We start from the raw sequence: 24,539 nt of genomic DNA on the forward strand, positions 1-24,539 counted from the left end.
TACCCTAGTCGATACCAGATGGTTATCCTGCAAGATCTTGCAAGATTCAGGTAAATAATGGCTATCTTACAAGATCTTGCCAGACGGTTGATATCTTGCCAGATCTTGCAAGATAACCATTCGATATCGGCTGGCGAAGACAGATTTGCGTTAACAGTTCAGATGAGTTAATGTTTTTTAAAGGTAACTATCCCTCAACTTTATTTACTATTCATAGTTCAATGCATAATAAGTGGAATCTCTCCCGGTTTCAATGGTTCGTGATCATTTGATCAGAAATAGAAAGACACTTCCTTGTTTTATCCTTTTTAATAAAAATTTGATGTCAAAACAAACCTATTCAAAAATATCGAAGGGAAAATTTTGAACTTTAAGTTGTAACGAGTCACGTTTTCGAAGTTAATTTTCAACCATCTTCCCGGGGTCCCTAAAAACTGATACCAATTGTAGCAAATGTTAAAACAGACATCTATCAACGATGAAATACCAACGTGAATAAGTATTGAGAATGACGAGACTCAGGTTGGTGCTTGCTATGTGCTGTTTGAAACCCTGTAATTCCTTTCGTAACCGGGCTTCCTCCAATTTCCGATGCTGAGGTCCACACTTAACCATTTTCACAAATCCACCCTCCTGATCGCAGATGTTCTCTGCTTTTGTAGCTCTACAGAATTGTCGCCATGCATCACTCATGAAGTGATGTCCAGTAGACTCAAATCCAGCGATGAAAACAACTTTTGGTTTAGAATGGAAAACTGTTTTGGCTAATGTTTCGTAATTCTTGTAAATTTCAAGCTCGCGTTGATGAAATGAATCTCTAGCAGGGTCGTGTGCCCTCACTCTGGATGCATGAAACTGGATACAGTTTGATTGGTTAAAAGTGCCGTTCAGGAAATAGTTCCGCTTTTCACTAAAATGAAGCATTTCGAACTGCTTTTGGTCAAGTTTTGATTGACCGTCTTTTGCTTCCTGAAAGAAATCACTTTACCAAACATAGCTCTATAATTTACGCCACTCTAATGGAAAACTCTCAGTAAAAATTTTTTCGTTTTATAAAGCCCCCCCCCCCCCCCCCGGTGCGCTTGGGGATTGCAAACGGATTGCACAAACGGAAAACATCCGTAATATGATATTCATCATAGTCGCCCTGCTGGGACAAAAAACTGCAGTGTCGTTGTTTGTCAAATACAAAAACTTTGGTTCCAATGTCGCTCTTTAGCAATAAATAGTCCTCCCCTTTTTCGTGTCATTGTACATTGATGCAAATGTTGAACCTTCACGGTTTGCGCCCCCCCCCCCCTTCTCAGTACGTTATGCGTCACCAGCTTAGAGCACGTCACGTCATGTCATTAAATAGAACATCATTATGTAAAAATATGGCTCCTTCGGTTTGAGAACGGGGGAGGGGATAATATAAACCTCTAACCTAGTCCCGTTGTTATGGTAATTGCAGGTTTACAAGCGCAGATTTGGAGTTTGCATGTTTGGGGAAATACAATGGCTTGCTTGTTATGCGGTTTCTAGCATTGCCGTCTTATGTATCTTTTCTTTGAGTCTTTCCCAGTATAGCCTCTGCCACGAAATCATAATCATGAATATCTGGATGGTATGTTAACCGTGAATAGGGGGTAGGGCGCTATGCGTTATATGACCCCTAAGCTGGAGGGAGGAGGGCTAATGCGAAAGACCATTTTTGGCACCCTTTACGAAAGCTAGATGCAATCAATGTCATAGTTACTTGAAAACCATTATGCGGTACCCGTTCTTGTGGAGTAGTAAATGTTCCCGGGTTGACACCACCATAAACCTTTCTTGGCAACCATATCCAAGCCATATATGGAGTTTATGGTAACATGGCAAACATATAGCTGACCATGAAAAAAAATCAACATTGCTCAAAAAGTTCTTAGAACACCCATGCTTTGCACTCTGAGTGCGGAGAAAAACTCATTCATGGTGTCTTGGGGACCATATCCAAGACCATACACATTTATGGTGCCATGTAATACCATACAAGTCAAAGTCACAACATAAAAAAACACAGGAACAGTTCAACAAGCATCTTCGGACTACACTAAGCCTTCCAAGAAAGCAAATTCAGTTAGTTTAAATTTTTAGACCTTGGCAACCATATCCAAGATCATAAAAAACTATAGTCGTGCACATGGTTGCCAAGAAATACATGACATTTCAAAATTCTCAAACGATCCTAAAAAGCATGGAAAAAAGAACTAATTGTCCAATACATATTACTTAATTACTTGTACACATATTGCTGAAGAGTTACAAATAAGGTATCCAATTTTTTTGTGAGTTTATTTCTGTAAAAAAGCTGCGTTTAAGTAATAGTTAGATAGCTATTTTTGTATGTACGAATTGATTAGTGTACTGAGTTGAAAAAAGTCCGGCACTAGTCACTGAAAAGTAGTACTCTAATTGTTTTAGACAGACTATCCAAATAAATGAAACTGACTGATTTCTTAAACAAAATTTTTTTGTTAGTTCCTGAAAAAAATTGCTCTGCTAAAACAAATAAATTTTGAACTAAGAAATTCAACACAACAGTTGAATTGTGACGATTTTAAAAATTTCTCCAGGAATTAAATTATACAAGATATGTGCTGAATAAAATAATGGAATATTGTAACAAATGCGCTGAGGAGCGTTTAAAATGTTTTTGAACCTTGATTTCACAGAACTTATTAATCAGCCTATTTAGAATGTAAGTCGAAGTTGGTAAATTCAAAACGTTGAGAAGCAAAAGAGTTGATAAATGCAAAAGCTGTTTAAATTTTGAAGTCACAAAGAAATCTGATTGAAGACGCAGAAAATAGAAAACACTGAAATGGGAAATGAGCTACCAAAACTGACAATTTTTAAAACCAAATTGAAAAAACAATTGACGTAGGAAAGTGAACTAGTGCAATAGAACAACTAATCAAAAGGCAAGCGGAAACAATCAATAATCATGATTAGATCAGTTCAAGAACGAGAAATCGAATTGGAGAGAAATGAAAGTTAGATCACGTTCCCTAGTCAAGACCAGATGGTTATCTTGCAAGATCTTCCAAGATTCTTGCAAAAAATGGTTATCTTGCACGATCATGCAAGAAAATGGTTATCTTGCAAGATCTTGCAAGAGTATGGCTATCTTGCAAGATCTTGCAAGAAGAATGGTTATCTTGTAAGATTCTTGCAAGTTCGTTCCGGTCGAGCTCTGCTATCATTGGCTGTTTTAAACGCATTTTCTTTCATTTAGCGCAAACTATTACCAAAATATAGTGGAATGAGTTTTCAGAGATCATTTGAAACAAAATTTATACCAGATATCTGTATTTTATTACAGCCGTTGGTATTAATACTGGTTACTCTCATTTATTTACATTAATTCGTGCGTCAAATGTATTGTTTCGCTAATATGGAAAACATTTTACTTTCTTTTTCTAAATTTTTTCAATTTATATTTTGAGCGGAAGAAAACAAAGTTGATGCTATTTTGGTTGTAATCATGTATCACAATGTAAAAAAAATTGATGGGAAGCAATGTTCGCGTCTCATTTTGATCATGTTCGGTCATGTTCCATTTATTTGCATATTTGCAAGATGAATGGTTATCTTGCAAGATTCTTGCAAGACAAAGGGTTATCTTGCAAGATCTTGCAAGATTTTGGTAGAAAATCTTGCAAGACGATGTATCGTCTTGTAAGATTTTGCCAGAATCTTGCAAGATCTTGCAAGATAACCATTCGTTGTCGATTGGAGTTAATAGCATTCTTAGGTTGGCTACCGATGGGACCAAAAGAATTCTTCTCCTGACAACTAATTGCAAAAAAAAACACAAAAACAGAGGTAGTTTTTTTCGAATTATAATGAAAAACTATAATGCGCTCTTCAGAGCGATACTGCTGTTCATGTGCACCATTTGGTCACAATTTTAAATTTTGGTAAACAATTGAACTATATTCCTCCGAAATGTTATCGTTCTTCAAGTTATTCTCTTTCAAATTAAAGTTCTAATTTAAGGTTCTAAGATAAATGGTAGCCAACAGCATCGGTGCAAAAAACAGGTCTCTTAAATACATGAAGTCAGAAAAACGAGTTGATTTATTTTTCTGATTTGTTTCTATTAAACTCTAAAGAAAACACAATACTATTTTCAACTGAGATATAATTTCAGTGCTATGTTGTAGAACCATTTTGTCATTCCAATTATAGCCTCACTCCACATTGGCGGTCAGAAAACGTATGGCGCCCCCAAATCATCGTAAGCATACCGTATGGGGTGGCTATAATTTCGTGGGTATGGGGAGGGGGGGTTGGGGGGCTATTAAAGGAGTGACGCGAATTAGTTAGAAAAAGGTACACTTTTCAACATTTGGGAAACAATCAATCTGAGCAAGCGCATAAGTTGTTGAAGCTTGCGATAACTTTTGTTAATAGCAAGCTAAAAAGAGTGAACAACGAGTCTGCAAACAGTTTTATCCTGAGTTTACAAGAAGTAAGCAACAGTGGAGTTGCCTCAAAAAGAGAGATGCACGAGAAAAGAAAGATCTCGTTGTCGGAAAAATGGAAAAGCCGTTAAAATATTACACAGAGCAAAATGGAGATTACATTTTGCTTAAACAGGACTTCCTTCATGTTATGGATGCGTATTGGTGTGGAAGCGAAAGATAAAAGTTTTCATGCTATTGATTTGAATGAGAAAGTTAATTTCTAAGCTTTTACGCTATAAGAATTGTACCATGTATTTCAGTCACTTGAAAATAATAAAGCGTTAGGTACAGACGCTTTCAATGATTCGGCTGCCAATGCTGCTAACAGTTTGGTGCAAAATAGTTCGATAATAGCAAAATAGCAACAATTATATATTAAGAACTTTAGAGAATTGATGAAATTTGCTTTGGTCAGTCTTTTCTACAAAAAAAGACTAAAAGGTATGCAAAAGTTATAGGCCAATCTCTTTTACTATTATGTTTGCAAAACTTTGAACGTCTTCTATTGAATCAATTGATTAAATACATAAAAATAAGTAGGCTCGTTAATGTGCGTACGCACATAATGTTCCGACCCCGCTCATCCACATGCCTGACTTAATTGGCTACCAAATGATGAAGAGATAGAAAAAGTTCAAAAACATACATATCCTTCAATCAAAAGCAAATGGAATACATTGATGCCAAGCTGGAGGGCCGATAAAAGTTTATGATAATAGGACTACTAAAGAGGACAAAAAAATTAAACGACAAACATTATTTACGACCAAATCTCGATGTCGATAATAAAAAAATATTAAGAAAAACAGAATCCCATCATATAAAACCTAAACAAAACAAAATGACCTATACTTCGCTTAACAAAAGATGCGGGAACTGTCCTGAATGCGACTTGTTAACAGGTTGGTAAAAAAGGCGCGACGTTCAAAAACACGTTTCTATTTTTAAAAGCAATTAATTTCACAATTATTAATGTCATTAGATATTAACTGAAATCACTAAAATGTTCATCTACATCTCCATAAAAAGCAATTGAGACAAATCACTGTCCAATTTTCAAATGCGCCAACTTTCAAAACCAATGGGAACTACGATTATTGATTATTGTTATATTTTGAATAGAAAACAAAAATTCTTTAAAATGTTAAAATGAAAAACATCTCAAACAGTTTATGAAATCTCGATGTAACAGTAGTGACAACGCCAGAAACAAATGTGTGAAACTAAAACAGTTATAAAGATAAAATTATAGCTCACTGGAAATGGGTTGTGACCTCTGCTTACAGAGACTGAGCCACAAATCGTCAAAAAAATTATTTAAAAAAAGACTTAAAAAACCAAATACGTTTTTAAAAACAAATACTTCCATGACAAGTCATGACAAACTAAAAAGCGATAGAATAATCTGCAGTTTTTCATGTAGCCAATTGGGCCAGGTAATAACGAGGTTAAGTCTCTACCCCACAAAATAACAACAATTACATAAATAAGCATAAACTTCAAACGTTTTTACGATATCACTCTTTTCAAGGCACTATAATTATAACATGTTACCTGCAACAACCACAAAATCATCAATTGCTCTTCATGTTAACATCAACGAGTATTCCTCATAAAACGACTACACAGACATGACAACAAAAAGAAACCCAAAAATTGAGCAGTACAGAAATCCCGAAAACTTTTTAAGAAAGTGAATGGTCGAAGCAATCAGTCAAAAAGTATAACCAAGCGAGAAAAAATTTTTGAAAAAACAAAATTATTAGGACTTTTAAATAGTGACACTGAACTACTTGGTGACGAAATGAAAGCAAAAGGCAATTAGTTTCATTAGGGGCGACAAAATAGAGACAATCTTTTTTCAAACATAAATTGAAAGTCATTAAAGCAGACAGCTATAAACTGAAATATTAAGCTAAATTCAGTTATGCGTCCTGGGGAAGAAATGGAGAGCTCTCATTATCAGGTATATGGCGTAGAACAACAAAAGAAAAACAGAGGCAAAACAAAAAAAATTACGCAATTTTGCGAGACAAATTTGTCTCAGCCAAAAAGCATAAAACTATTCGAATAAAAACGATTAAAATATCCAAATACAAATTTTTCCAACGTTATGCATTTTCCCTGTTTCGCTTTACTTCATTTGGACCTGTCAATAATGAGATAATTCGACAAGGAAACAAAATGAACTCATAAAAAAATGCCATTATGCAAAAAAATAAAAAAAAACGCAGAGCATCAAAACAAAGAAACCATAAAATTGAATATCAAATCATAATCGACATTATTTTAAGACTCATAGAAAGTCAGAGTCTTCCTGTTTTTACTGAGACTGCGACCGAAATTGAGAGAAATAAAATAGTATGCAAATCTCAAAATCTCGCCGATCTTTTCTCAAAACAAATATATTCAAAGTGATAGCAGACATCATGTAATAACTGAAAGAATTGTCTAGGTTCATTGATACCTCATACAAAGCTATCTGGATCTTTTAAATGGACACTAAGTCATTGTGCTCCAAAAAGTTTAATAAATGAAAGGATAACTCAAGAAATCCATAAAACTTTCTAGAAAACAACTGGTCAGAGCCATAAAAACCACGAGCATAACTCTGAAACGATAATATAACCTTGTTGGGACTCATTTTTTGTAAATAGTATCTGTCAACAGTTGAGCCCTGTTTTGAAATTTTTGTCAGTAGTTTACAAAAAAACAATTTACATTGTGGAAACGTTTTTTAAAAAAAGGTTGTGCCACATTAGAATCTAAAATTTTTTTATCATATGTATCCATGGTGAAATAAAGATCAGCCCATATAGTGGTCCGCGTTTAACAAAACACTCAATCGTTCAAATGGTAGCGAAATAGATCATTGGAACTAAAATTCCAGAATACTCTTAAAACCAGCGGGAATAGAACTAGCTTTGTTTTGAGCTTAACAAGAATATGCCCGCTGTTTTAATGTGTCTATTTTCAGCAAATTTAAAGCAAGAGGTGTAAGAAACAATTTTGGTCCCATTTTAGACAAAGTCCGAATTTTGAACACTTTAGCATAAATTCTAGCCAAAAAACTGGGATCGAACAATTCAGCAACCCTCCCCTATCTTATGAGATAAAACAAATAGTATTTCAGTTAAAATTTTTTATATATTTAAGCAAAATCGATGAAAAATTGGTCAAAAATACCAAAAATGTGAATAAAAACAGCTGAATTACGGCTAATATTCACAAAACTTCAAACCTAGATACCTTTCTATGAAAAACGAAAATCGAAAAATCTCTTTAATTCCATATTCTATGCTGGACGGGCTTTCTAATGATTGAACTCACAACTCTCGACGGTGATTTTATCGATCGGCCAAAATTGTCTGAAATAAAAATTCCATTTGAGTATATAGTTCCTCCCCCATTAAAGTGGGTCGGAACCAAAATCTCAATGAACCTTAATTTTGAAGTTATAAATTGTCCACAAACTATTGTAAACTTTAATTGAACTTCTCAAGTGTAATCATGAGAAATTTGAAATACTAGTTGCAACTTTTTTGATCTTGCCAGAGCGTTGGGCGCGGTTTGTGTCTTATTCGCCTATCGTGAGTCAATGTTACTTTATCGTTTGCTAGTACGCAATATTTAGCTTGCAATTTTTTGTGTAGATCGAATTTTAACCAGGTTGCGGTGCAAGACCAAAAATTGGTACATTCGAGACGGTCTCAGATCAAACGACTATGCTGAGGCCGTTCCAAAAGAAATCGGGTTTTTGGTTAAGCCATGTTTCTGCACCGTGCAATTTTGAATGCACGTTCATTTCTGCCGGGACATCGACTTTCGCTCTCAGACCTCAACCTGGATGCGTCATCAGATGTGCCTACCTGTGCATATGGATCCCAAATGATCCATTAGTTCTTTCCGTCGCTGAGATTTGTATTTGAAATTCAAACGAATTTGTGTTGCTGGTTGGTGATAATACATAAGGAATAAACAAAATGAAAATAGGAAAACAACAAGTGGAATACTGATCTGTCTCGAAGCCAAAATTTCTATCATTTTTTAAATAAGATACTCCAATTTATGCTTTAATAGGCAGGAATTGAGAAGGGTTTTAATATTGCAGTGATAACGATTTAAAAAATTGCGCAATGGCGATTTAGTATTGATTGCTGATGATAAAAGAAGCAAATTGATATCCAAATTGAGTTTTTGGTAGCAACTGCATACGTGTTGTCTAATTAGGAACATGAAATTTTATTTTCAGTTTTTAGGTTTTTTTTATAACAAATCAGAAAAAGGCCTATAATTTTGGAAATCAGTTTGTTAGAGTCAATACTACCAAAGTTCAATTGAAACTTGAGGCTAAATGAAGCCTCCTTGTGAACCTACACAAGCAGAGTTTTTATTAATTATCAGCTTGGTTCTCTGTTGTTATTTTTGACAACTCTTTTGTGTAAATTGAAGAAATATCTTACCATTTGCACTTCAGATAGCAACATACTGCAAAAAAACATTCTACAAAAAAAGACTAAAAGGTATGCAAAAGTTATAGGCCAATCTCTTTTACTATTATGTTTGCAAAACTTTGAACGTCTTCTATTGAACCGATTGATTAAATACATACAAGAAAGTTAGGAGACTCGTTATTGTGCGTACGCACATAATGTTCCGACCCCGCTCATCCACATTCCTGACTTAATTGGCTACCAAATGATGAAAAGACAGAAAACTTTCAAAAACATACATATCGTTCAATCAAAAACCAATGGAATACATTGTTGCCACGCTCGAGGGTCGATAAAGATTTTAATAATAGGACTACTAAAGAGGACAAAAAAATTAAACAACAAACATTATTTACGACCAAATCTCGATGTCGATAATGAAAAAAAATTTTTAAAAAAAACCAGAATCTCATCAGATAAAACCTATACAAAACAATATGACCTATACTTCGCTAAACAAAAGATGCGGGAACTGTCCTGAAGTCAACTTGTTAACAGGTGGGTAAAAAAGGCGCAACGTTCAAAAACACGTTTCTTTTTTTAAAAGCAATTAATTTCACAATTATTATTGTCATTAGATATCAACCGAAATCAATAAAATGTTCATCTACATCTCCATAAAAAGCAATTGAGACAAATCATTGTCCAATTTTCAAGTCCGCCAATTTTCAAAACCAATGGGACCTACGATTATTGATTATTGTTATATATTGAATAGAAAACAAAAATTCTTTAAATTGTTAAAATAAAAAACATCTCAAACAGTTTATGAAATCTCGATGTAACAGTAGTGACAACGCCAGAAACAAATGTTTGAAGCTAAAACAGTTATAAAAACAAAATTATAGCTCACTGGAAATGGGTTTTGACCTGTGCTTACAGAGACTGAGCCACAATTCGACCAAAAACTGTTTCAAAAAAGACTTAAAAAACCAAATACGTTTTTAAAAACAAATACTTCCATGACAAGTCATGACAAACTAAAAAGCAATAGATTAATCTGCAGTTTTTCATGTAGCTAATTGGGCCAGGTAATAACGAGGTTAAGTCTCTACCCCACAAAATAACAACAATTACATAAATAAGCCGAAACTTCAAACGTTTTTACGATATCACTCTTTTCAAGGCACTATAATTATAATATGTTACCTGCAACAACCACAAATCATCAATTGCTCTTCATGTTAACATCAACGAGTATTCCTCATAAAAAGACTACGTAGACATGAGAACAAAAAGAAACCCAAAAATTTAATAGTACAGAAATCCCGAAAATTTTAAGAAAGTGAATGGTCGAAGCAATCAGTCAAATAGTATAACCAAGCGAGAAAAAATTTTGAAACAACAAAATTGGTTAGGACGTCTAAATAGTGAAACTGAACTATTTGGTGACGAAATGAAATCAAAAAGCAATTAGTTTCATCAGGGGCGACAAAAAAGAGACAATCTTTTTTCAAACATAAATTGAAAGTCATTAAAACAGACAGCTATAAACTGAAATATTCAACTAAATTCAGTTATACGTCCTGGGGAAGAAATGGAGAGTTCTTGTTTCAGGTATATGGCGTAGAACAACAAAAAGACAAACAGAGGCAAAACAAAAAAAAATTACACAATTTTGCGAGACAAATTTGTCTCAGCCAAAAAGTATAAAACTATTCAAAGAAAAAAAACGATTGACACATCCAAATACAAATTTTTCCAACGTTATGCATTTTACCTGTTTCCCTGGTTTGCTTTACTTCATTTGGACCTGTCAATAATGTGATAATTCGACAAGGAAACAAAATGAACTCATAAAAAGACGCAATTATGCACAAAAATAAAAAAACAAAAACGTAGAGTATCAAAACAAAGAAACCATCAATTGAAAATGAAACCATAACCGACAATTTAAGACTCATGGGAAGTCAGGGTCTTCCTGTTTTTACTGAGACTGCGACCGAAAATCAAAGAAATAAAATAAAATAGTATACAAAGCTCAAAATTTCACCGATCTTTTCTCAAAACAAATATATTCAAAGTGATAGCAGACATCATGTAACAACTGAAAGAATTGTTTAGGCTCATTCAAACCTCATACAAAGCTATCTGGATCTTTTAATTGTGACACTTAGTCATTGGGCTCCAAAAAGTATAATAAATGAAAGGTTAACTCAAAGAAATCCATACAACTTTCACAAAAACAGTTGGTCAGAGCCATAAAAACCTCGAGCGTAACTCTGAAACGATAATATAATCTCGTTGGGACTCATTTTTTGTAAATAGTATCTGTCAACAGTTGAGCCCTGTTTTGAAATTTTTGTCAGTAGTTTACATAAAAACAATTTACATAGTGGAAACGTTTTTTAAAAAAAGGTTGTGCCCCATTAGAATCTAAAAATTTATTTATCATATGGATCCATGGTGAAATAAAGATCAGCCCAGATAGTGGTCCGCGTTTAACAAAACGCTCAATCGTTCAAATGGTAGCGAAATAGATCATTGGAATTAAAATTCCAGAATACTCTTAATATCAGCGGGAATAAAACTAGCTTTGTTTTGAGCTTAACAAGAATATGGCCGCTGTTTTAATGTTTCTATTTTCAGCAAATTTAAAGCAAGTGGTCTAAAAAAGCAAATTTGGTCCCATTTTAGACAAATCGGAATTTTGAAAAATTTAGCATAAATTCTAATAAAGACCTCGGATCGAACAATTCAGCAACCCTCTCCTATCTTTTTAGATAAAACAAATAATATTTCAGTTAAATATTTTTTAAATATTTTACAGAATCGTTCAAAAATTGGTCAAAAATACCGAAAATGTGAATAAAAACAGCTGAATTACGTCTAATATTCACAAAACTTCAAACCTAGATACCTTTCTATGAAAAACGAAAATCGAAAAATCTCTTTAATTCCATATTCTATGCTGGACGGGCTTTCTAACGATTGAACTCACAACTCTCGACGGTGATTTTATCGATCGGCCAAAATTGTCTGAACAAAAAAACCATTTGAGTATATAGTTCCTCCCCCATTAAAGTGGGTCGGAATAAAAATCTCAATGACACTTAATGTTGAAGTTATAAATTGTCCACAAACTATCGTGACCTTTAATTGAACTTCTCAAGTGTAATCATGAGAAATTTGAAATACCAGTTGCAACTTTATTGATCTTGCCAAAGCGTTGGGCGCGGTTCGTGTCTTGTTCGCTTAATTGAGTCAATGTTACTTTATCGTTTGCTAGTACGCACAATTTAGCTTGCAATTTTATTGTGTAGGTCGATTTTTAACCAGGTTGCGGTGCAAGACCAGAAATTGGTAAATCCGAGACGGTCCCAGATGAAACAAGCCTATGCTGAGGCTGTTCCAAAAAGAAATCCGGTTTTTGGTTTATCCATGTTTCTACACCATGCAATTTTGAATGCACGTTCATTTCTGCCGGGACATCGACTTTCGCTCTCACACCTCAACCTGGATGCGTCATCAGATGTGCCTACCTGTGCATATGGACCCCAACGGATCCATTTGTTCTTTTCGTTGATGTGAGAGCTGTAATTGAAATTGAAACGAATTTGTGTTGGTGGTTTGTGATAATACATGAGGAATAAACAAAATGAATATAGAAAATTAACAAGTGGAATACTGATCTGTCTCGAAGCCAAAGTTTCTATCATTTTTTATAAGACACTCTAATTTAAGTTTTAATAAGTAGAAATTGAGAAGCGTGTTGAAATTGCAGTGATAACGAATAAAAAAAATTGAGCAATGACGATGTAGTATTGATTGCTGATGATAAAAGAAGAATTGATATCCGAATTGAGTTTTTGGTTGAAACTGCATACGTGTCGTCTAATTAGGAACATGAAATTTTATTTTCAGTTTTTAGGTTTTTTTGATAAATCAGGAAAAGGCCTATAATTTTGGAAATCAGTTTGTTAGAGCACAAGTCTACCAAAGATCAATTGAAATTTGAGGTTAAATGAAGCCTCCTTGTGAAACAACACAAGCAGAGTTTTATTAATCATCAGCTTGGTTCTCTGTTGTTACTCTTTTGTTAACTCTTTTGTCTAAATTGAAGAAATATCCCACCATTTGCACTTCAGATAGCAACCTACTGCCGTTTTAGTGTTTAAGTCTCTTCTTTTTCGTGTACAATTGTTTTCCAATTAAAAAGAAAATGAACAGTAAGCAATTGAAAATTTGTTAGGCAGTCCTACATATCAACTAAATATTCACGCGAAACGAAAAAGTTGACGGAGTAAGTTATTTTGTCCCTGAGTTTACAAGAATCGGGTGTAGCGATATCGTCATCTTGAGTTGCAAACAATTTTCTCATTTTCAATCAATTGGTAGTATTTAGAAAGAGTGATTGTCACTGAAATCAATGTTTGTAATGACTTTGCAAATTCAAAAAGCTCTAACTCCCTCAGGGGACTCTCTTCTTGACGATAAAATTGACCTAATATTTCAAAAAATGAGCCATTTGAGAGAGCAATCCACGGTCCAAAAGATATCTGTCAAATGTAATTTAGTGAAATCGTATTTTTTTCTACAGTATTTCATGTGTCTAACGTTTGACACCCAGGATCATTGTGATTGAAACGTTTAAAAGGGCTTTAAAGGTTATACAGTGTTATACAGTTATACAGAGTGGATTATTGGGCAGTCTATTACGAGTTAGCTATTATTTCATTTATTATGACATGATTGGGCGCAAAAAAATGTGTTAGGATTAATTACTATAACTGCTAGAGATCATTGGACAACAACCTTGGAAAATCTAAAACTGGATCGAATAATAATGTGGTTGTAATATCAATATTAAAGCGTCGACTGCACAAAACAACTGCTTTTATCGAATTGCATAAATTAATTATTTTTGGCAATCTAATCATATGCTTGTTTACTCCCTGTACAAAAACTCCTCGTTATTCAAATAGGATAATCAAAGTGACATGGGAACCGAAGCAAGCAGAAGAATGAAGTACAGCTATTCAGTTGAAAATATTCTCTCCCCAGAAAAAAAACTACCAGGTAGGTAGAAGCAATGCTTGGTTAAGTTTATCTTTGTTATTAATATTATCTTTATTATTATTATTATTATTATTATTATTATTATTAGTATTATTATTATTATTATTATTATTATTATTATTATTATTATTATTATTATTATTGTTATTAATATTATTATTATTATTATTATTATTATTATTATTATTATTATTATTGTTATTTTTATTTTTATTATTATTATTATCATTATTATTATTATTATTATTATTATTATTATTATTATTATTATTATTATTGTTATTAATATTATTATTATTATTATTATTATTATTATTATTTTTATTATTATTATTATTATTACTATTATTATTATTATTATTATTATTATTATTATTATCATTATTATTATTATTATTATTATTATTATTATTATTATTATTATTATTATTATTATTATTATTATTATTATTATTATTATTATTATTATTATTATTATTATCCGTATACGGGAAAAAGTTATCCGAGAATCCGTATCAAAATTCTGTAACTATCTCAGTTCTGACAGCTGTAATCAAAATTGACCAATACCTACCGTAGCCGATACCAGATGGTTATCTTACAAGATCTTGCCAGACGATGGTTATCTTGCCAGACACTTTTGAGCATTATCGTAAATGTAAAGAGTGTATAATTTAAAAAAGAAAGAAAGAAAGAATTGATTAGTTTGGATGTTACTGTTTATTACTGACTAGAGATAAAGACAATTTTATCAGCAAAAAAAGATAACCATTCGATATCGGCTATATCGGCTGAGGGAGACAGATTTGCGTTAACAGTTCAGATGAGTTAATGTTTTTTTAAAGGTAAATATTCCTTAAATTTATTTACTATTCATAGTTCAAGGCATAATAAGTGGAATATCTCCTGTTTTAAATAGTTCGCAATCATTTGATCAGAATTAGAAAGACACTTTCCTTCTTTTATCCTTTTTAATAAAAAATTTGATGTCAAAACGAACTTATTCAAAAATATCGAAGGGAAAATTTTGAACTTTAATTTGTAACGAGTCACGTTTTCGAAATTAATTTTCAACCATCTTCCCAGGGTCCCTAAAACTGATACCAATTGTAGCAAATGTTAAAACAGACATCTATCAGCGATGAAATACCAACGTGAATAAGTATTGAGAATGACGAGACTCAGGTTGGTGCTTGCTATGTGTTGTTTGAAACCCTGTAATTCCTTTCGTAACCGGGCTTCCTCCAATTTCTGATGCTGAGGTCCACACTTAACCATTTTCACAAAGCCACCCTGCTGATCGCAGATGTTCACTGCTTTTGTAGCTCTACAGAATTGTCGCCATGCATCCCTCATGAAGTGATGTCCAGTAGACTCGAATCCAGCGATGAAAACAACTTTTGGTTTAGAATTGAAAACTGTTTTGGCTAATGTTTCGTAATTCTTGTAAATTTCAAGCTCGCGTTGATGAAATGAATCTCTAGCAGGGTCGTGTGCCCTCACTCTGGATGCATGAAACTGGATACAGTTTGATTGGTTAAAGGTGCCGTTCAGGAAATAGTTCCGCTTTTCACTAAAATGAAGCATTTCGAGCTGCTTTTGGTCAAGTTTTGATTGGCCGTCTTTTGCTTCCTGAAAGAAATCACTTTACCAAACATAGCTCTATAATTTACGCCACTCTAATGGAAAACTCTCAGTAAAATTTTTTTCGTTTTATAAAGCCCCCCCCCCCGGTGCGCTTGGGGATTGCAAACGGATTGCACAAACGGAAAACATCCGTAATATGATACATCCGTAATATGATATATACTATGATAATCATAGTCGCCCTGCTGGGACAAAAAACTGCAGTGTCGTTGTTTGTCAAATACAAAAAAAAATTTTGGTTCCAATGTCGCTCTTTAGCAATAAATAGTCCTCCCCTTTTTCGTGTCATTGTACATTGATGCAAATGTTGAACGTTCTCGGTTTGCACCCCCCCCCCCCCCTCAGTACGTTATGCATCACCAGCTACAGAGCACGTCACGTCATGTCATTAAATAGAACATCATTATGTAAAAATATGGCTCCTTCGGTTTGAGAACGGGGGGAGGGGATAATATGAACCTCTAACCTAGTCCCATTGTTATGGTAATTGCAGGTTTACAAGCGCAGATTTGGAGTTTGGGGAAATACAATGGCTTTCTTGTTATGCGGTTTCTAGCATATTATATTATACTAAATGCCGTCTTATGTATCTTTTCTTTGGGTCTTTCCCTGTATAGCCTCTGCCACAAAATCATAACCATGAATATCTGGATGGTATGTTAACCGTGAATAGGGGGTAGGGCGCTATGCGTTATATGACCGCTAAGCTGGAGCGAGGAGGGCTAATGCGAAAGACCATTTTTGGCACCCTTTACGAAAGCTAGATGCAATCAATGTCATAGTTACTTGAAAACCATTATGCGGTACACGTTCTTGTGGAGTAGTAAATGTTCCCGGGTTGACACCACCATAAACCTTTCTTGGCAACCATATCCAAGCCATATATGGAGTTTATGGTAACTTGGCAAACATATAGCTGACCATGAAAAAAAAATCAACATTGCTCAAAAAGTTCTTAGAACACTCATGCTTTGCACTCTGAGTGCGGAGAAAAACTCATTCATGGTGTCTTGGGGACCATATCCAAGACCATACACATTTATGGTGCCATGTAATACCATACAAGTCAAAGTCACAACATAAAAAAAATACAGGAACAGTTCAACAAGCATCTTCGGACTACACTAAGCCTTCCAAAAAAGCAAATTCAGTTAGTTTAAATTTTTAGACCTTGGCAACCATATCCAAGATCATAAAAAACTATAGTCGTGCACATGGTTGCCAAGAAATACATGACATTTCAAAATTCTCAAACGATCCTAAAAAGCATGGAAAAAAGAACTAATTGTCCAATACATATTACTTAATTACTTGTACACATATTGCTGAAGAGTTACAAATAAGGTATCCAATTTTTTTGTGAGTTTATTTCTGTAAAAAAGCTGCGTTTAAGTGATAGTTAGATAGCTATTTTTGTATGTACGAATTGATTAGTGTACTGAGTTGAAAAAAGTCCGGCACTAGTCACTGAATAGTAGTACTCTAATTGTTTTAGACAGACTATCCAAATAAATGAAACTGACTGATTTCTTCAACAAAATTTTTTTGTTAGTTCCTGAAAAAAATTGCTCCGCTAAAACAAATAAATTTTGAACTAAGAAATTCAACACAACAGTTGAATTGTGACGATTTTAAAAATTTCTCCAGGAATTAAATTATACAAGATACGTGCTGAATAAAATAATGGAATATTGTAACAAATGCGCCGAGGAGCGTTTAAAATGTTTTTGAACCTTGATTTCACAGAACTTATTAATCAGCCTATTTAGAATGTAAGTCGAAGCTGGTAAATTCAAAACGTTGAGAAGCAAAACAGTTGATAAATGCAAAAGCTGTTTAAATTTTGAAGTCACAAAGAAATCTGATTGAAGACGCAGAAAATAGAAAACACTGAAATGGGAAATGAGCTACCAAAACTGACAATTTTTAAAACCAAATTGAAAAAACAATTGACGTAGGAAAGTGAACTAGTGCAATAGAAAAACTAATCAAAAGGCAAGCGGAAACAATCAATAATCATGATTAGATCAGTTCAAGAACGAGAAATCGAATTGGAGAGAAATGAAAGTTAGATCACGTTCCCTAGTCCAGACCAGATGGTTATCTTGCAAGATCTTCCAAGATTCTAGCAAAAAATGGTTATCTTGCACGATCATGCAAGAAAATGGTTATCTTGCAAGATCTTGCAAGAGTATGGCTATCTTGCAAGATCTTGCAAGAAGAATGGTTATCTTGCAAGATTCTTGCAAGTTCGTTCCGGTCGAGCTCTGCTATCATTGGCTGTTTTAAACGCATTATCTTTCATTTAGCGCAAAATATTACCAAAATATAGTGGAATGAGTTTTCAGAGATCATTTGAAACAAAATTTATACCAGATATCTGTATTTTATTACAGCCGTTGGTATTAATACTGGTTACTCTCATTTATTTACATTAATTCGTGCGTCAAATGTTTTGTTTCGCTAATATGAAAAACATTTTACTTTCTTTTTCTAAATTTTTTCAATTTATATTTTGAGCGGAAGAAAACAAAGTTGATGCTATTTTGGTTGCAATCATGTATCACAATGTAAAAAAAATTGATGGGAAGCAATGTTCGCGTCTCATTTTGATCATGTTCGGTCATGTTCCATTTATTTGCATATTTGCAAGATGAATGGTTATATTGCAAGATTCTTGCAAGACAAAGGGTTATCTTGCAAGATCTTGCAAGATTTTGGAAGAAAATCTTGCAAGACGATGTATCGTCTTGTAAGATTTTGCCAGAATCTTGCAAGATCTTGCAAGATAACCATTCGTTGTCGATTGGAGTTAATAGCATTCTTAGGTTGGCTACCGATGGGACCAAAAGAATTCTTCTCCTGACAACTATTTGCAAAAAAAACACAAAAACAGAGGTAGTTTTTTTCGAATTATAATGAAAAACTACAATGCGCTCTTCAGAGCGATACTGCTGTTCATGTGCACCATTTGGTCACAATTTTAAATTTTGGTAAACAATTGAACTATATTCCTCCGAAATGTTATCGTTCTTCAAGTTATTCTCTTTCAAATTAAAGTTCTAATTTAAGGTTCTAAGATAAATGGTAGCCAACAGCATCGGTGCAAAAAACAGGTCTCTTAAATACATGAAGTCAGAAAAACGAGTTGATTTATTTTTCTGATTTGTTTCTATTAAACTCTAAAGAAAACACAATACTATTTTCAACTGAGATATAATTTCAGTGCTATGTTGTAGAACCATTTTGTCATTCCAATTATAGCCTCACTCCACATTGGCGGTCAGAAAACGTATGGCGCCCCCAAATCATCGTAAGCATACCGTATGGGGTGGCTATAATTTCGTGGGTATGGGGAGGGGGGGGTTTGGGGGCTATTAAAGGAGTGACGCGAATTAGTTAGAAAAAGGTACACTTTTCAACATTTGGGAAACAATCAATCTGAGCAAGCGCATAAGTTGTTGAAGCTTGCGATAACTTTTGTTAATAGCAAGCTAAAAAGAGTGAACAACGAGTCTGCAAACAGTTTTATCCTGAGTTTACAAGAAGTAAGCAACAGTGGAGTTGCCTCAAAAAGAGAGATGCACGAGAAAAGAAAGATCTCGTTGTCGGAAAAATGGAAAAGCCGTTAAAATATTACACAGAGCAAAATGGAGATTACATTTTGCTTAAACAGGACTTCCTTCATGTTATGGATGCGTATTGGTGTGGAAGCGAAAGATAAAAGTTTTCATGCTATTGATTTGAATGAGAAAGTTAATTTCTAAGCTTTTACGCTATAAGAATTGTACCATGTATTTCAGTCACTTGAAAATAATAAAGCGTTAGGTACAGACGCTTTCAATGATTCGGCTGCCAATGCCGCTAACAGTTTGGTGCAAAATAGTTCGATAATAGCAAAATAGCAACAATTATATATTAAAAACTTTAGAGAATTGATGAAATTTGCTTTGGTCAGTCTTTTCTACAAAAAAAGACTAAAAGGTATGCAAAAGTTATAGGCCAATCTCTTTTACTATTATGTTTGCAAAACTTTGAACGTCTTCTATTGAATCAATTGATTAAATGCATAAAAATAAGTAGGCTCGTTAATGTGCGTACGCACATAAGGTTCCGACCCCGCTCATCCACATTCCTGACTTAATTGGCTACCAAACGATGAAGAGATAGAAAAAGTTCAAAAACATACATATCCTTCAATCAAAAGCAAATGGAATACATTGATGCCAAGCTGGAGGGCCGATAAAAGTTTATGATAATAGGACTACTAAAGAGGACAAAAAAATTAAACGACAAACTTTATTTACGACCAAATCTCGATGTCGATAATAAAAAAATATTAAGAAAAACAGAATCCCATAATATAAAACCTAAACAAAACAAAATGACCTATACTTCGCTTAACAAAAGATGCGGGAACTGTCCTGAATGCGACTTGTTAACAGGTTGGTAAAAAAGGCGCGACGTTCAAAAACACGTTTCTATTTTTAAAAGCAATTAATTTCACAATTATTAATGTCATTAGATATTAACTGAAATCACTAAAATGTTCATCTACATCTCCATAAAAAGCAATTGAGACAAATCATTGTCTAATTTTCAAATGCGCCAACTTTCAAAACCAATGGGAACTACGATTATTGATTATTGTTATATTTTGAATAGAAAACAAAAATTCTTTAAAATGTTAAAATAAAAAACATCTCAAACAGTTTATGAAATCTCGATGTAACAGTAGTGACAACGCCAGAAACAAATGTTTGAAACTAAAACAGTTATAAAGATAAAATTATAGCTCACTGAAAATGGGTTGTGACCTCTGCTTACAGAGACTGAGCCACAAATCGTCAAAAAAATTATTTAAAAAAAGACTTAAAAAACCAAATACGTTTTTAAAAACAAATACTTCCATGACAAGTCATGACAAACTAAAAAGCGATGGAATAATCTGCAGTTTTTCATGTAGCCAATTGGGCCAGGTAATAACGAGGTTAAGTCTCTACCCCACAAAATAACAACAATTACATAAATAAGCCGAAACTTCAAACGTTTTTACGATATCACTCTTTTCAAGGCACTATAATTATAACATGTTACCTGCAACAACCACAAAATCATCAATTGCTCTTCATGTTAACATCAACGAGTATTCCTCATAAAACGACTACACAGACATGACAACAAAAAGAAACCCAAAAGTTGAGCAGTACAGAAATCCCGAAAACTTTTTAAGAAAGTGAATGGTCGAAGCAATCAGTCAAAAAGTATAACCAAGCGAGAAAAAATTTTTGAAAAAACAAAATTATTAGGACTTTTAAATAGTGACACTGAACTACTTGGTGACGAAATGAAAGCAAAAGGCAATTAGTTTCATTAGGGGCGACAAAATAGAGACAATCTTTTTTCAAACATAAATTGAAAGTCATTAAAGCAGACAGCTATAAACTGAAATATTAAGCTAAATTCAGTTATGCGTCCTGGGGAAGAAATGGAGAGCTCTCATTATCAGGTATATGGCGTAGAACAACAAAAGACAAACAGAGGCAAAACAAAAAAAATTACGCAATTTTGCGAGACAAATTTGTCTCAGCCAAAAAGCATAAAACTATTCGAATAAAAACGATTAAAATATCCAAATGCAAATTTTTCCAACGTTATGCATTTTCCCTGTTTCGCTTTACTTCATTTGGACCTGTCAATAATGAGATAGTTCGACAAGGAAACAAAATGAACTCATAAAAAATGCCATTATGCAAAAAAATAAAAAAAAACGCAGAGCATCAAAACAAAGAAACCGTCAATTGAATATCAAATCATAACCGACATTATTTTAAGACTCATAGAAAGTCAGAGTCTTCCTGTTTTTACTGAGACTGCGACCGAAATTGAGAGAAATAAAATAGTATGCAAATCTCAAAATCTCGCCGATCTTTTCTCAAAACAAATATATTCAAAGTGATAGCAGACATCATGTAATAACTGAAAGAATTGTCTAGGTTCATTGATACCTCATACAAAGCTATCTGGATCTTTTAAATGGACACTAAGTCATTGTGCTCCAAAAAGTTTAATAAATGAAAGGATAACTCAAGAAATCCATAAAACTTTCTAGAAAACAACTGGTCAGAGCCATAAAAACCACGAGCGTAACTCTGAAACGATAATATAACCTCGTTGGGACTCATTTTTTGTAAATAGTATCTGTCAACAGTTGAGCCCTGTTTTGAAATTTTTGTCAGTAGTTTACATAAAAACAATTTACAATGTGGAAACGTTTTTTAAAAAAAGGTTGTGCCACATTAGAATCTAAAATTTTTTTATCATATGTATCCATGGTGAAATAAAGATCAGCCCATATAGTGGTCCGCGTTTAACAAAACACTCAATCGTTCAAATGGTAGCGAAATAGATCATTGGAACTAAAATTCCAGAATACTCTTAAAACCAGCGGGAATAGAACTAGCTTTGTTTTGAGCTTAACAAGAATATGCCCGCTGTTTTAATGTGTCTATTTTCAGCAAATTTAAAGCAAGAGGTGTAAGAAACAAATTTGGTCCCATTTTAGACAAAGTCCGAGTTTTGAAAAATTTAGCATAAATTCTAGCCAAAAAACTCGGATCGAACAATTCAGCAACCCTCCCCTATCTTATGAGATAAAACAAATAGTATTTCAGTTAAAATTTTTTATATATTTAAGCAAAATCGATGAAAAATTGGTCAAAAATACCAAAAATGTGGATAAAAACAGCTGAATTACGGCTAATATTCACAAAACTTCAAACCTAGATACCTTTCTATGAAAAACGAAAATCGAAAAATCTCTTTAATTCCATATTCTATGCTGGACGGGCTTTCTAATGATTGAACTCACAACTCTCGACGGTGATTTTATCGATCGGCCAAAATTGTCTGAAATAAAAATTCCATTTGAGTATATAGTTCCTCCCCCATTAAAGTGGGTCGGAACCAAAATCTCAATGAACCTTAATTTTGAAGTTATAAATTGTCCACAAACTATTGTAAACTTTAATTGAACTTCTCAAGTGTAATCATGAGAAATTTGAAATACTAGTTGCAACTTTATTGATCTTGCCAGAGCGTTGGGCGCGGTTTGTGTCTTATTCGCCTATCGTGAGTCAATGTTACTTTATCGTTTGCTAGTACGCAATATTTAGCTTGCAATTTTTTTGTGTAGGTCGAATTTTAACCAGGTTGCGGTGCAAGACCAAAAATTGGTACATTCGAGACGGTCTCAGATGAAACGACTATGCTGAAGCCGTTCCAAAAGAAATCGGGTTTTTGGTTAAGCCATGTTTCTGCACCGTGCAATTTTGAATGCACGTTCATTTCTGCCGGGACATCGACTTTCGCTCTCAGACCTCAACCTGGATGCGTCATCAGATGTGCCTACCTGTGCATATGGATCCCAAATGATCCATTTGTTCTTTCCGTCGCTGAGATTTGTAATTGAAACTCAAACGAATTTGTGTTGCTGGTTGGTGATAATACATAAGGAATAAACAAAATGAAAATAGGAAAACAACAAGTGGAATACTGATCTGTCTCGAAGCCAAAATTTCTATCATTTTTTAAATAAGATACTCCAATTTATGCTTTAATAGGCAGGAATTGAGAAGGGTTTTAATATTGCAGTGATAACGATTTAAAAAATTGCGCAATGGCGATTTAGTATTGATTGCTGATGATAAAAGAAGCAAATTGATATCCAAATTGAGTTTTTGGTAGCAACTGCATACGTGTTGTCTAATTAGGAACATGAAATTTTATTTTCAGTTTTTAGGTTTTTTTTATAACAAATCAGAAAAAGGCCTATAATTTTGGAAATCAGTTTGTTAGAGTCAATACTACCAAAGTTCAATTGAAACTTGAGGCTAAATGAAGCCTCCTTGTGAACCTACACCAGCAGAGTTTTTATTAATTATCAGCTTGGTTCTCTGTTGTTATTTTTGACAACTCTTTTGTGTAAATTGAAGAAATATCTTACCATTTGCACTTCAGATAGCAACATACTGCAAAAAAACATTCTACAAAAAAAGACTAAAAGGTATGCAAAAGTTATAGGCCAATCTCTTTTACTATTATGTTTGCAAAACTTTGAACGTCTTCTATTGAACCGATTGATTAAATAAATACAAGAAAATTAGGAGACTCGTTAATGTGCGTACGCACATAATGTTCCGACCCCGCTCATCCACATTCCTAACTTAATTGGCTACCAAATGATGAAGAGACAGAAAACTTTCAAAAACATACATATCGTTCAATCAAAAACCAATGGAATACATTGTTGCCACGCTCGAGGGTCGATAAAGATTTTAATAATAGGACTACTAAAGAGGACAAAAAAATTAAACAACAAACATTACTTACGACCAAATCTCGATGTCGATAATGAAAAAAAATTTTTAAAAAAAAACCAGAATCTCATCAGATAAAACCTATACAAAACAATATGACCTATACTTCGCTAAACAAAAGATGCGGGAACTGTCCTGAAGTCAACTTGTTAACAGGTGGGTAAAAAAGGCGCAACGTTCAAAAACACGTTTCTATTTTTAAAAGCAATTAATTTCACAATTATTATTGTCATTAGATATCAACTGAAATCAATAAAATGTTCATCTACATCTCCATAAAAAGCAATTGAGACAAATCATTGTCCAATTTTCAAGTGCGCCAATTTTCAAAACCAATGGGACCTACGATTATTGATTATTGTTATATGTTGAATAGAAAACAAAAATTCTTTAAATTGTTAAAATAAAAAACATCTCAAACAGTTTATGAAATCTCAATGTAACAGTAGTGACAACGCCAGAAACAAAAGTTTGAAGCTAAAACAGTTATAAAAACAAAATTATAGCTC

At 33.5% G+C, this 24,539-nt stretch overlaps 1 protein-coding gene across 1 annotated transcript in view; it reads right to left on the reverse strand.

Moving 5' to 3' along the window:
• LOC142339999 (uncharacterized) overlaps positions 1-12,569 on the reverse strand; it is a 32,797-nt gene extending 20,228 nt beyond the window's left edge. The window contains exons 1-2 of the mRNA XM_075390387.1: positions 12,469-12,569; positions 492-969 (exon numbers count right to left, since the gene is read on the reverse strand). Of these exons, the coding sequence (XP_075246502.1) occupies positions 492-924 (433 nt within the window). The 5' untranslated portion in view covers positions 925-969; positions 12,469-12,569. The remainder of the gene's footprint in view (positions 1-491; positions 970-12,468) is intronic.
• Between the last annotated feature and the right edge of the window lie 11,970 nt (positions 12,570-24,539).

The sequence above is a fragment of the Convolutriloba macropyga genome, chromosome 5 (assembly GCF_964194025.1).
Source record: "Convolutriloba macropyga chromosome 5, txConMacr16.3, whole genome shotgun sequence".
Lineage (NCBI taxonomy): Eukaryota > Metazoa > Xenacoelomorpha > Acoela > Convolutidae > Convolutriloba > Convolutriloba macropyga.